The 15,172-nt window shown below is 34.1% G+C and overlaps 2 protein-coding genes across 2 annotated transcripts in view; both read right to left on the minus strand.

Moving 5' to 3' along the window:
* Positions 1-15,172, minus strand: part of LOC149806910 (uncharacterized) — an 83,196-nt gene that overhangs the window by 30,430 nt on the left and 37,594 nt on the right. The gene's annotated exons all lie outside the window — the stretch shown is intronic.
* Positions 3,916-5,276, minus strand: LOC149806911 (uncharacterized). The gene is made up of 2 exons (XM_089932051.1): positions 5,175-5,276; positions 3,916-4,679 (listed from the first exon to the last, which is right to left on the minus strand). Exons 1-2 carry the CDS (start codon positions 5,181-5,183, stop codon positions 4,221-4,223), a joined length of 468 nt encoding a protein of 155 aa, XP_089788177.1. The 5' UTR covers positions 5,184-5,276; the 3' UTR covers positions 3,916-4,220.

The raw sequence follows: 15,172 nt of genomic DNA on the forward strand, positions 1-15,172 counted from the left end.
CGGTTCATGCCTGGATCTGGCAAATAGTACATCCAAATACTTGGATTCAGTACTCGGTGAAAATTATCTACTCGGTTAGGCCCTATATAGAATTTGGGAAAATGCCAATCTAAACTGATAGAAGTGTGCTATGTGGGATACATATTGACATCTGCTATTAAACCTGACCCAGAAAAAGTGAAAGCAATCACAGAAATGCCCACTCCAATGGACAGGAAAGGAACTGAAAGATTACTGGGTACGGTCATCTACCTTGTGAAATTTATCCCAAATATGTCTACAGTGACAGAACCAAGCAGAACACTTTTGAAAAGTGACACTGAATTTGTTTGGAAAGGAGAGAAGACTGTAATATCAGATGCTCTTTAGAAAGAAATGCTAAAAGAGATACACAAAAGTCATATGGGCATTGAGAAGACAAAGCAAAGAGCAAGAGGCTTTATGTATTGGCCTGGCGTGAATGCATAAATTGAAGATACAGTATCAAATTGTTCTACTTGCCAGGAATATAGAAAGTCAAATAAGAAAAGAACCATTTTGTCTACACAACCTACTGCACCATGGGAAGTGGTTGGAACAGATTTATTTATGTGGAATAATGTCTTGATAGTAGACTAATGATCCAGATATTCTGAAGTTGCAAAGTTAGAAAACACACAAGTGAGTACTGTAGTCACACACACAAAGTCAGTTTTTGCAACACATGGAATACCACAAGAAGTAACAAAAGAAAATGACCCAGATTTCTCCTAAAAATAAATATGGTCATTACGCAAAAACCTGGGATTCAAACACAAGTATTCACAGTCTGATGGCTTGGCAGAAAGAACCATTTAAACTGTCAAAGGATTCCTCAATAAGGCCAAGAGTGATGGAAAAGACCCATATTTATCAATATTGGAATATTGAAATATCAAAATACACCAACTGATGAATCAAAGACTTTGATCTACTCTGCCAACTACCAATCTAGTTATAGACCTAAGAAACCTAAATAGGAATTAGGAATCTGAGTGAAAAAAATATAAGCAAAAGAAACAGTATGACAAAAAAACTCAGAAGCTTCCAAACCTGACTTACGAAATCAAAAGACAAGATCTTTGGGAACCAGCTGTAGTCTAAAAGGTCATATGATGTGCAAGCTCAGAATGGTGTTACATACAAAGAGACATTACCAGATATATATGATACATATGAAGACACTAACAAGGAGGTCACTGAAGTGAATGACAAGACACTATTAGTTACAAATGAGCCAAACCAGACTGGAAAGTGGAATCAAATAAAAAAGCCTGCAAGGTAGAGAGATTTTGTAAATGTAAACTTGATAATTTTCCTGAATTAAATTATGTCTTGTGACTATTAGAAGCTGGAAGTGTTAAAGGGCATAATACTACCCCTTTTATATTACATCAGCTTAAATGCAGTGATTATCATATATATTGAAGAAAGGAATGAGGACTATAGATTTTAGTGGCAGTGCCAATCTCTCACCAAATATTAGATTTCATGTGAGAAAAGATGACTGTGAATGTTATAGAGCTATAACTTACATTTTATTTAGCAGAACTTTTTTCAACTCTACCAGGAACTATTTTGAAATATATATTCATGTGTGAAATAGAAATTTTGTCAAGCTTAAATATGTTTACAAAAATATTAAAAACAACAAAGGGGAAATGATTATATAAATAATTATTATCAAACAACCCCACAAAGATCATTTTTAAGGGAAGCTGTTGTAATATACAGGGGTTTTAACATTCTGTTGATAAATGATCTGACAGTTAGTGAGTCATGTAAGGTCAGCTCCAGCTTCAGTTGTAACCCTATATGTCTTATGATATCATAAGCATGAGAAACTAGTGTGCATGTTTTCTGTTTTGGTTAGTTGTAATCTAGCCATTAATGCTGCAATTATCATAAATTTCACCCTTCTTCCAATCCATCTAAAGTTTGGAAGGATGAAAATGATTTTTTTAAACAAGTTATCTGACATAAACCGTTCCTTTTAAATAATCATGATATTAGGTTTAAACGACGTTCAAATATTCAGTTTAGAACCAATAGGTGCCACCCCATAATTCAGTCACTGAAGTCATGCATAATTCTGTGCTCCAAAAGTAGTGATATGATGCATGTGACAAATTCTTTTAGCGACCTATTTTCGTTTCATGAGATGAAACAATCTTGGCTAGAGTAACCAGTCATGGATACATTGCAATTGCAACAATTTGCTCTGCAGCGCCTTAAACAGAGGATATTTGTGGAAATAAAAGGACAATGCTATGCAAGACTAAAAAGCCCAAACTCTATAATAAATTGATAATGGAGAAGCTGGCAATCAAACTTATGCAAGCATTCAATAATTGAAGCTGCGATTGAAATTTACTTAAAACCCAATGATTGTTGGTACTGTTAGGAAGAAAAATAAGAATGTTTTCACTCCACTAATGAATGATAATGTATTCTTATAATCTCATGGGAAGTAGATGACTGAAAATCAAACTTACTCAAGTTCTAATCAGCTGAACATGGATTCTGGTTGAGGTCCAAAACTCATGGATATATTTATCATGTGGAAACCTAAGAATAGGCAGAAAGGAAATTAGGAGCCAGAGGTCTCACTAGGATTTTGGGAAAAATAGGAGTCCCACCAGCAAAAGTTTTAGTCCATTACCAGAAGCATACTGGGCAAACCTGAAGTAGCTAAATTTCCAGATGAGAATAACCAGTGGTTGCCACTGAGTTTAAGTATCCAAATTCTTTACAACACTGACATATAAGCTCTTGGTTATCAATTAGAGTGAGACTGAATCATGTCAGGTCAAGGAAAGGTCTTATTCCAAGAACTTAGCTAAGCATCACTCACTTTCTTACATCTGGCTGGTGTTCTATGCGAACTATCAGTTCTAGCAACTTTAGCAATCTTCTGAATCTCATTACAATCTTCATCGATTTGCCATTCAACCCCCAAAATACTTATCCAAATTTGCAAATGGCAGTTTGTCTAAGTTTCAATGTATCTTGTTTTCGAGGTCACATGCACTACTTATTCAGCTACACTTGGAAATGAACACAATAATGAAAGCTAAAGTTGTTCATTTGATGGACTCTTAACACATGTACATCACTAGGTCTTTCTGGCTCTGAATTCAGTAATTGTAAATATCAGCACATTTTCCCCCCACTCAGCAGCAAGTAAAAGTCTTTGAACTTACTGCCCAGCTACAACTGCATCATGTTTTTTTGATGTACTCTTACAATGGCGATATGTACATCTGGGGGTCTAAGACTTAAATTAAATTCTTACAAAATGTATGGGCATATTGCGCCTGTACAGGAGCAGTATAAGAGGCATAGCACGCTCAATTTAAAGGCGTAAAGCAACTTTTACAGGCGTATAAGACCCAGAAGCGTAATACTAGTATGAAATACAGGTGTCCTTTGTCTAAGAGTTTTGAAAAGGCGTATTTTGAAACTTAGCAAACTATAATTCACTAGTTAAGGTGTAGTTTGGAACTTAGAAAATTGCAGTATGGTAGATGAGATGTAATTCTGAACTTTGAAAATCTGCATGCTGTTGATGAAGTGTAAATAGGACTTTGACAAAAAACATGAGGCGTATTTCAGCACTTTGTTTTATTCCAGTCTACAGAGAAGTCTCAAATAAATGACACAGCTTTTTGTATTTGCATGATTAATCTATTTAATAAAGGCAATTGAATGCTGAAATGTACTGAAACTATTAAATGTTTTAGTATCCAAATCCTAAGATCATGTTTTCTTTTTTCACTCTAATTTTAAATGGTAGTTCATTTATAACAAGGAATATTGGCCAGATTGACATCTTGCTACTTTTGAACACAGGTGCACCATCAATGTTTAGTGTGAAGGATACATTTTCTTGCTTATTTAAAGGTCCAAATTTTCAACATATTTTTTTACAAATTTCCATCACAGATATCTCCAACTTTACCACTCACAGAATGTCTTTCAAACCTATGTTAAAGGGATTCAAAAAAGCCCTCTTGTGAAAAAAAACTCTTTAGCTGATCATCCACCGGCATTTCTAAAAAGTATGGAATTTTAATTTATCAAAGCTTTTAGAGCAGAAATCATTAGGACATTGATGTTTTGTATTATCACTGAGACCACCAAGGCAGAAAGGGCAATAATAGTGATATTTCATTGGGTTTTTCAAATTTCTGAAGAAGATTTTAAAACTGTAAACTTGTGCATAACTTGTGTCCATTTGGCAGAAGAAATGCAATTATTTGTAGTAACTGTTGCATACTATCACCAACAAGGTTATGCTCTGTTGCAGAAATTGCTAAAAGCAACATGGCTGCACCAACTGTAATGCCAGCACTTTCATATAGTGGTATTTTATTATTTATTGATTCTTCAGGAATGGCATCTGTGAAACACAGGTTTTCATCTTCAGTACTGTCTATATCCGCAGTAAACAAATCTTCAAAACAATGAATTCCATCATCTGGGCTTAATGTCAAATCACAGTCTTTTTCTTCCTCAGTCTTTTGGTCTGTCTGTCCACATTGTTGCTTGAATTCCTGGCGGCAAGCATTCTCATAATTAAAAACTTCCCCTTCCTCATGAATTTCATCTTCAGCACACATACCTTGTACTGACTCACAACAGCTTGAATCATCTGGCATCTGAAACAAGTTTTTAAAAATAGTTTTATTAGAAGCTGGCAAATAATTTAATTAATGTAAAATTGTTTTAATTAGTGGTGTACCCATTTTGAAGTAGTCTATATGCTTCATATTAATTAACTTAAAAACCAAATGAAAGTTGCTATGATTGAAATCATGCAAAATTGTCCAAAAAAATACAAACACCCATGAAAAGGTCAATTTACAAGACTAATATGATCCTTCCAGCAATCCTATTTTTTTTTATTTTCCTTCTTTTTCCTACCTTTTTGTCAGACTCTCTATTTGCTCCTACTTTTCTAATGAAGTGTTTTAAAATAGATATAGCATCAAAAGGACAAAATATATGTTAAAAGTGTTTCCAAATTTATACAGAGCAATATATAAATATGATAATGTTTTACAGAGCAATAGATAATGTTTGGTTTACACAAAAGATTTACTATAAACTTGGAAATGTCATAACTTACAAACATAAATTTTAATTTGACTTACAGTCATCATGGTGAAGATGTTCAAATCAGGAGACTTATTTTCAGTTTCAAAACATTCTGAAGCATATTGTCAAATGGCTCAACTGAAAGAAAGATATTAAATTAATTTCATAAATATCGAGAGACATTTCATGAATGAAAGAGAAAATTGACATGTAATGGCTAAATCTCAACAAACAAGAAATTTTTGCTCCAATTTATTTGCAAATATTGACAGACTATTATTGCTAAACTGATTTAAAACAATTACTGTCTCAAAGTCTCACCAAACATGCACCACAAGTAATTTGCTAACAATAAAACCATTATTTAAAAAATACAGTAGGCATAATAATAATGGCACCTTCTTACAATAATAGAACATGAATGAAACCCATACAGTAATGTCAATGTTCTTGAAAAGATTGAATTTTAAGTCAGTGAAATATTGCACAGGCAAAAACTTTTGCCAAATTAATATTTGTACAGTGGATGAAGTAATAAAAATATTTGACTTTTTCTTTTACTTGTATTGTGATCTTAACCATACAGAATTTTTGCATGAAAGTGACAATCTGTTCTAAATGTTCTTTCTTGAGTTACATCATTTCAATAGTACTTACAGTCAGAGGTTCAGCTTGGTGACTGAGGTGTGGATCAGGCTGAGGTATTTCAATGGCATAATCCTGTGCCAACATCATTTGATCCCTTTCATTAGGTTCCAGTGTTGAGTTTCCAGTATCTACTACTTTTTCTTTTCTTTTCTTTCTATAAGGTCCTCTCCTTGCTCTTTTGAAACTTAGGGTAGCCATTAATCCAATTACACAGAAGCTAGCTATTCTGTTCTACTGGCCAGTAATTACATAAACACATGTCCATACTAAACTATACCAAACTGCAGTAGCTTGATATGGGATGTTCAAGCCACAGCAGTTTGTTCCCACCTGATTGAGGTCAGAGTGTGAGGACACTTTTAGGAGTTACATTAATTCTTGAAACAACAATTATATTTATAAAGATATTGAAAGTACTCTATCATTGCCTCAAAGACAGAATTTTACATTGAATACATTTCACAGATTGGGTAAAAAGTTGACTAGCACTGAATCCATTTTACAATGAATGTTTGTTTAAAAATACTCAAGACCCCTCAGGAGGACCCTATGAATCCCATAATGCATCAGTAGTTCAAAATTTGAAATCATCACTGTAATTTCAACTCTGGCAGTCTAAGACTAGCATTTTCCAAAATATACACAATGTTTGCTTGTATTTACTTGCATAAAGATAAAACCTTTAGTGTTGTATCAAAAAGCAATCCTTCTCTGAAAATGAAGACTGATTTAACTATAAAAGGAGAAGTGGAGATGAAATGGGATTGCAAGTTCTTCAGTGGAGTTATAGTAAAAATAGGTGGTAAGTAAAACCCTATGTACACTTTGCATATAATCAATCTATTCAGTGGCTGTCACTGACTTCTGATTACATCTTTGGTTATTTTTGTGCTTAATTATCATGAATATTAATTATGGCATGAAGATAAAACAACTGTGTAATTTGCAGATATGCAAGTAAATACATTCTTAAAGGGGACAAAAACCCTGACCTGCACAATTTTAATATATGTAAATAGAAGGATATTTAGTAGTTTGTGTATATAATCTATCCCGACTATTTTTTTCTTTGCATATATTGTATTTGCACAAACATTTCGTACAAAATATTGTCCTGTATTCCGAGATCAAATGGAAAGAACCTGCCCCAAATTTGTTAGCTCCCTTTCATACAAACAGGATGTGATGTTATTTGAGACGATTAATGTATAAGAGTTGTATTCAATTTGTGCAGCGAAGTGTCAAGTAGAAACAAGATGGTTCAATGCGCAGCTCTAAATTGTGTGAATAATAGCAGTTCTGGAACAATCCTCAGTTCTTTTACTCTTTTCTTTCTTCTCCATCTTTGAAAAGTAAGAAATTATCTACCAAATTAAATAACATTAAAGAAATGTTTACGCTTTTTCATTCAATGCTTCCAACATCAATTTATTATGCATGTTTAATTTTGTATGCAACTGCATCGGATGAATATGCATTTTTCTTCCATACTTACATTCAAGACTGTTTTCCACTCATTGTATAATAAACCCTTCCTTCCCATTCTGCATTCATCTTGTTTGTGTAATGTTGATAAAAGAAAAATAAATCACTTATAATTGAAAGTCTGTGTATAAACTTGTTGGATTTCTTACAACTACACACACCGGAACACCACGATACAATTTTTTAAACAAATGTTACTGTCAACTTTTTTGATTGATAAATCTATTATACTAACATTATTCATTAATGTGGTAATTGCTCTCAAACTTGGACCAGGCTGATTCTGTACAAATCGCTGACTGATTCGACCCATATATCTGGCTGATTCTCCAAACTTCCAAGCTGATTCGGACTATGTGAAATATTATTCAGTTTAGTCGAGGATTTAAATGTGACATTTAAATTTGTTTTTAAAGATGATCTTCTCATTATGTCCCAAGTACGTTGAGCAGTTCAAATATGCATTTAAAGTAATAAAATCCCGTTAGTACGCGTGATCATGGTATTGTTATATATAATAAAATGACGTAATCATGTTTATTGTGCATCAGCAATTTAGTAGTGAAATATTTTTTAAACTTCTCGTTCAATTTTAAATAGTTTGTTTTATTGAGAAATAATAAAATTACGCACACTGACAAAAAAGAAATAAACTAAATGATGGGTGTAATACATATGTGAGCTTTCAGAAACCATCCGAATTCTGTGCATTAGCCATGATGTTGAACTCAATGGTGACCGGATTTCCTGAGTAGGCGTCAATGATGCTTTTTATCGAGTTCAAGTATTATTCCTCAATGGTTAGCAAATCTCAATGAAAAATCAGATTATATTGTTCAGTTAGAGAGATGATACTATAACCCTTTTTCATTATTGACGGTCAGCAAGAATTCAGTTGATTTCGGGTTATAGAGGTCCATGCCATAAAGTCGTCTCAGGATGACTTTAGTTATTTAGGTTGGAGCCCTTTCATTTATAAAACTGCAGATGTCACATCATGCTTACACCCGCTCTATTTTTCCAATTAAAATGCATTTAATGATTTGAAGAGCAGAGCAAAAGGGATAGATACCACTTCTTTTTCGTAAAGTACAGAAGCGGAGTTGATCAAATGGAAAAGTTGAAAAGTTGCAAATTTTATAGATTTAATAAGTTATTAAGTTGAAGAAAAACAACAATAAATAAAGCCTTAACAACCATGTGGCGACATCTCAGAATTAGTACATATGATCCTTGAGGCGACTTCTCCAGGCGCAGTGGGGCGACTTCTCCGACCACCATGGGGCAACTTCTCCTAACACCTGGGATGAGTTCTCCCAGGGCAAGTTCTCCATAATTCATTATCAACAATGCCAGTGTGTATGCAGTGTCTCAAATGACATCACACAGGCTATTTTTACAGGGGGAGGGAAGCACGTTGTTCTATTCAAGATGGATTGGGAGAGATGATCGGTTTTTCATAAATTTCTTCGTAACGAGTAACAATAAAAGGTACAAATTTTCAGAAAATGAACCTTATACATATAGCAAATTATATATGAAGTTTGAGTGAATTTCAGTTTTACATGTTGGTCCCCTTTAAATTGTACATTATGAGAAATTTATATAACACCTGTCTGACCATCAGCACTTAGGTTAACAGCCATTTTAAGCTGATTAAAGAAAATTTTATTGTGGGAAATTGTTGACTGAGAAGTTTAAAATTTTAAGAACCAAGTAAGAAAATTTTAATCAAAATACCCATGTGGTGCTTGTTAAATATCGAATTACAATCAGACCAGTGCAATGGTGCTTTACCAGAACAGTCATAATTTGCCTCTGCTGCATGGGTGCTGAGACAATTATTACTATTTCTGCATGTACTTATTTTTGCCACTTTTCTTTAAATGAGTCATATTTATAGAAAAAAATCATTAAAATCATTTCTTGGTAAAAGAAGAAAAAATAAGTAAAAAACCAAACATGATAAAAAAGACATTTATAAAAGATAAATTGTTTTAGTTAATGAAGTAGTGCTCAAGAAATTTGCAAAGGAGCTTATGAATATGTTGGCATGTCCTTCAAGCCAAAGCATGAAGGAGAAATTCCAGATGATATGTTTGAGCTTGACATGTCAAAAAAACAACTCTGAAGATCTTCCTGCTTCTGGAAAGAGGAAGAGAAAAGAGACAGAAAAATTGAGAGAAAGTAAAACACAGAAAGAGGCTGGGAATGAAGTTGTAAGGAAGAAAAAAGAAAAGGTGACACCATCATCAAATAAGGCTGAGAAGCAGAAAAAATTAGAGGCTTTTGCGGCCTGTAAAACTAGCCAAGAAATACTCCAGACAGTACTCATGAACCAGTTTTCCAGCCCTTCCACAGTTGGCAGTGATTCACTAGAGGACACACCATTCACAGAAACATGGAGGGTCATACAACAGGACATTAATAAAACTACATATCTGGAGAGAACAAAGTTACCAGGTTTACTTTATCTCTTAAAAAATATAGTAATCACTCCTATTTTATCTATTTAAAAGCATTTTCAAAACCCCTTTTTAAATTAAATGAATAATATATATAATCACTCCATACAAAAATAAATACAACTATATATCCTGTAATTTGTATATATCAATGCCATATTATGTAAAATGAGTCAACAAATAACATATATATATATATATATGCATGTGTGTGTGTGTTTTGCTTGACGTATAGTTCATATATATTCCAGTTCCATCAACAAATGTCCTGAAGATGTTCCGCCTTTTAATAAATCCAGAGGTTCAGTCCTACCTTTCTGCCATGTGCAATCATTTTGATGTTGATGGGAACTGTGACCATAGAAACTTAGAGTGCTTTGAGGTAATTATTCTTCTGTAAATGACAGATGATGCAAAATGACTTTTTCTTTTTAAGGTATATAGAAATGGAATGGACTTTCAGTTATACTGATATTAGAAGCAGGCCCATTGTGAGCAGCACAGGTCTTCCTGAAGTTTTTCATGTCATGATTTCATAATAAAACAGTATAGAATGAAGTGATGTACAGGCAGCAGCTGAGAATGCATGTGATCTGTAGATACAAACAAGTACTAAGTGACCTAAAATATATAGTGATTTCACTAGTAGATATGTAGATAATACTGCTTTGCCTAAATACTAGTGAAATCACTATATTTTGTTTAGTTAAATACATGGACAGGATTCCATACTTGTACACGTTTATTCAAAAAATTTATATTCTGAGGTCATCAAGTCACATGTTCAGGGTTTCAAACCTTGGACCCTTCTACTCTGAAACAAGTGCTGTACCATATCAGCTATCATAGGTAATGCAGCTTACCCATTTATGAGTCAAATAGAGTGTACATAGCAAGATCAGATTTGACATTAAGCATTTTCTTCTTTTGGTATGATACAAGATTTTTCCTTTTCTCTGCAAGGTTATTGGTATTTTTATGTGCAGATATCCATTTTAAATGGATGCATGTAACAGTAAAATGATGTATACAACTATAAATCCTTGTGCATTTTGAGCAAATTCACTATTTCATATAGACTGATTAACACTTTCTTTAAGATCATCTTCAAACTTGAAAAAATGTTCTTTCAGCTATATTTGTATAGTAAGATACATATTATAAGAATTACTTACCTTGCCAGAAAGGGAAGTAACAAATACAGTCAGCAAATAGGGCATTAATCATGTAAACAGAAAATAACATGGATGAGGCAGTTCTTCATAAGAACTTTTTAAAATTTGTTTTTCAAAAAGATTTCCATATATGTTTGATTATTTGGTGGAATAAACCTACTTATTCCATTTTTTATTTCAAGGTACACAATACTCAAGAGAACCATACACAGCAGTCAACTCCATGTGAAAATAATTTGTTTGTGTCAGAAGAGCCAACATACTACACACTAGAAGCTCCCTCATCACTTCATAATCCTATACAAAACACCCATAACATGCCCAGTGCATATGTCCCATCTGCTGTAACACAAGCAAAAACCCGTGATACAACAATGGAAAGGAACTATGAAGATATCAGCCTCTATCAGGCCTCCTGCAGTTATCAGCAAATGAACAGTTGTCAAATGACAACTCACACAGTCATCAGCAGCCTGGAGAAGCAGCAACCTCTGCTGCCACCATCAACACCGATAGTGTCGACAACAGCAAATGCCACCCATTCATCACCAAGGAGGTCACCACGAAAGCTGCTGCACAGGAATCACCAGTTTTGGGGACTTCGTCTTCTGGAGTAAGTAGAACGATAATGATGAGTCAGATGGCAGCAAGTATCTATTATTTTTTATCCACTTTGCGATGTGGGCAGGGATACACTATGTTTGTCCATCTAAAAGAGCATATGTATGTGGTCAGTTGTCTCTCATCCTTGTCCAATTGCTTTAATTAAACAAAGGGATAAACATATTTAACATAGCATTAATGTTTGCAGGATCCTGCAGGAAGTATAAAAGCCTGTGGGATGAAACATGCAAACGAAGTAAGACCAATAAATTTTGTCGAATAATATTGTTATTCTTAAATAATTAATTATTAGGTACACGTTGCTGTTGTTTTGGGTTTCTCATCGCAAGACAGGCTAAAAATGGTAGCCAGTATAACTGGTGGACAAAGAACCGAGGAAAACCCCAGTAAGGACCACTAACCCATGGGTAGCTACTGGCAAGCTTTCTCACATAACCACATTGACTGAGCCCAAGACTCAGACCTATCAAGATAGAGGTGCGATGGCAGTGATTGGTAAAGGCAAGTTCTTTAGACCACTCAGCCAACAGAGGCCCCCATTTTTACATAAATTGTATGCAAAGCACTATCAAATGATCCATTTTAAGCACAAGAATATTGCTCCCATGTAACACACAAATTTCTGCTATTTGAATATGCTGGTGTTGCAATGATGTACAGCATTTTAAACACAAGAATATTGTTCCCATGAAGCACACAAATTTCCACTATTTAAATATGCTGATGTCACAGTGATGTACAAATCACAGCCCGATCAAGCTCCTTCATGTACTTTTAAGAATTTCATGGAAAACTCTTCAAATGTAGCCAGTAACATTAACTGCCTTAAGTTAAAGCATATTTCTACAACTGGGAGCATCATTAGATGAATAATTTATTATAACTCACCAAACCTTGGTCACTTTGACCTCTGACTTCCAACATTTTATATTAAAAAGAATGTTAGAATAGTATAAAAATGTAAAATATCTTGATATTATTTGCCACCTAAGTTATAATATCTCTAACCTATGTATAAATAGTTTGTAAAACAATATAACATACTTTGTAAGTTTGATCATTTATTTCCAAAAGTTTGTTAATAATATTTTCATACAATTCTTTTTCATTTTCAGAAAACAAAACTCCTAAGTTCTTACGATGTCATGGTGGACAGTATCAGACTGAGGCATGCCTTGAACCATTCCAAGAAAGCAAGCCGTCCAGGATATGCCCTCATGAGAAAATTGCTACCGTTGGTAGCTACCGAGGTCAAGGACTGCTGAAATCTAAGAAAGGAGATCTAAGGTCTCCCTCAGACAAAACACGCATATCAGCATGTAAAGGTGAGATGCATTACTGATGAGCATCTTTATCCACAATTTGTCAAAAGTTTCTTTTTCAAGTTCTATTTGTATAATTTGTTTTTGGTTTTATCAGAAATATATCATATTCCATGAATGATATTTGGCAGCAAATATAATTAATGCATGAAACTGATATTTCAATAATATATGCTTTCTCTGCATATGTTAATAATATTGTAATAATTGATTTATCTGATTATATTCCTTCATTTTGAACCATGGTGGCTTATTGGTTAAGGTGCTGGACTCATGACATTAGGGTGGGAGTTTGATTCACATGTATGTGTCCTAGGCACTTTCTTTTCCCTCAGCACAATATAGCATTAAACATGTTGCTGTGTTGTAAAACCATCAAACCTCAAAACTTTTTTAAATTAAAATTTGTCAGAATTGATATGCTAAACTATGACTTAGTTTTGAAAAGCGAGCCACTGAAGCTCGGTGGTTGAGTGTCATCCTTGTAATCCAAGAGTCACAGGTTCGGTACTCAACTAGGTCAGCTGTCTTGGTATAACCTTGGGGAAAAGTACTTAGCTCCCTTTTCCTTGACATAATATAGCCAATAACATATGTAATGTACCATTAAACAACAAAATCAACCATCCGTTTTCATAACGTATTCCCTACAAATTAATATCAAATACATAAATTAAAATTAATATTTTTACTTTCTTCATTAAATGAATTAAATTCATTTTCTTACCACATATATCTTTATTTCAGAATATGTGAATGCATGGTGTAGTAAATGTGGAATAACAAACCCATCAATGACTGATTTGAATGATGCTGTGACTTAAACTGTATAACAAACCCATCAATGACTGATTTGAATGATGCTGTGACTTAAAATGTATAACAAACCCATCAATGACTGATTTGAATGATGCTGTGACTGAAACTGTATAACAAACCCATCAATGACTGATTTGAATGATGATGTGACTTAAACTGTATAACAAACCCATCAATGACTGATTTGAATGATGATGTGACTTAAACTGTATAACAAACCCATCAATGACTGATTTGAATGATGCTGTGACTGAAACTGTTAGTTATTCGAGAAGAAAATGTAGACAAAACTTGATGAGTACAGAATCACAATTAAACATCTTTGTTCAGCAGACAAAGAACATAGCTGTATTGCTATGAATGATTCTGCCAACAACTGTATTTGTGTTATGATGTTATTAAAATCAACTACACTGTTCATCTATTTTGTCTGTGTTCACTGCTTCACGAGTAAATTAGCTGGATGTACATTTTTCAAATAATATGCCTCTTGCATAATACGCTTTGTTTATTTGAAATGAATATAAAATATGCCCATACTCAAGGTCTGGTTTATGTCAATGTTTTACGCCTGTAATTTTGGGTTTGCTTTATGCCTGTAATATATGCCTGTACTTTTGTATGGTTTACGTCTGTAATATTACTCTGATATGTTTTACACCTGTGATTGGGGCCCCGAGTGGCCGAGTGGTCTAAAGCGCTCTCCGTTACGGATCACTGCCATCTCACCTCTGTCTGCGGCGGTTCGAGTCTAAGATTCAGCCAATGTGGGTATGTGAGAAAGCTTGCCAGTAGCTTCTCGTGGGTCGGTGGTTCTTTCCGGGGTTTTCTCTGGTTCTTCCTCCACCATTAATACTGGCCGCCATGTATAGCCTATCATGTGCTGCAAAATGGCGTTAAACCCCACAACAACAACAACAACACCTGTGATTTACGCCTGTACTTCAATATGTTTTACACCTGTAATACACCTTATTACATTTACGTATTTGAATACAGGCGTACTAATTTAAATAATTCGCCTCTGTGTAAGCCTAAAGTACACTAGTACACTATTATTACGCCTGAGATACGCTAGTATTACACTTTTCTCATATTCTCATAAACCAAAAAGAATCCATATTTTAGGTGCAGGATACACCTGCAGTATGCCTATGATACAGGCATATGATTTCGTACACTTCCCTCATGGTAAATATCAGCACAGCTAAAATGATCAATTGATCAACAAAATTTCCCATTCAGCAGGTGGTTGAAGCAGGACTGACAAGCCTTTGAATTAACCATTCAGCTATTCCATGCATATGGAGGACTCCTGTGTACATGATTTTCCGTGTCAAAGATAAAAAATCTGCATCCAAATACATGTGATAAAGCATTTCTGGGAGATATACCATTATTACAGTATATCCTGGAACATGAAAAAACAACAGATTTTTTAAAAACTTTTTTGTTCTCCCAGAACTTATGGTGAAACTTTTTTGACCTAGATTAATATGTCCCAAGACTTAAGAAA

The sequence above is a fragment of the Sinohyriopsis cumingii genome, chromosome 1 (genome assembly GCF_028554795.1).
Source record: "Sinohyriopsis cumingii isolate HCF-2022 chromosome 1, ASM2855479v2, whole genome shotgun sequence".
Classification (NCBI taxonomy): Eukaryota; Metazoa; Mollusca; class Bivalvia; order Unionida; family Unionidae; genus Sinohyriopsis; species Sinohyriopsis cumingii.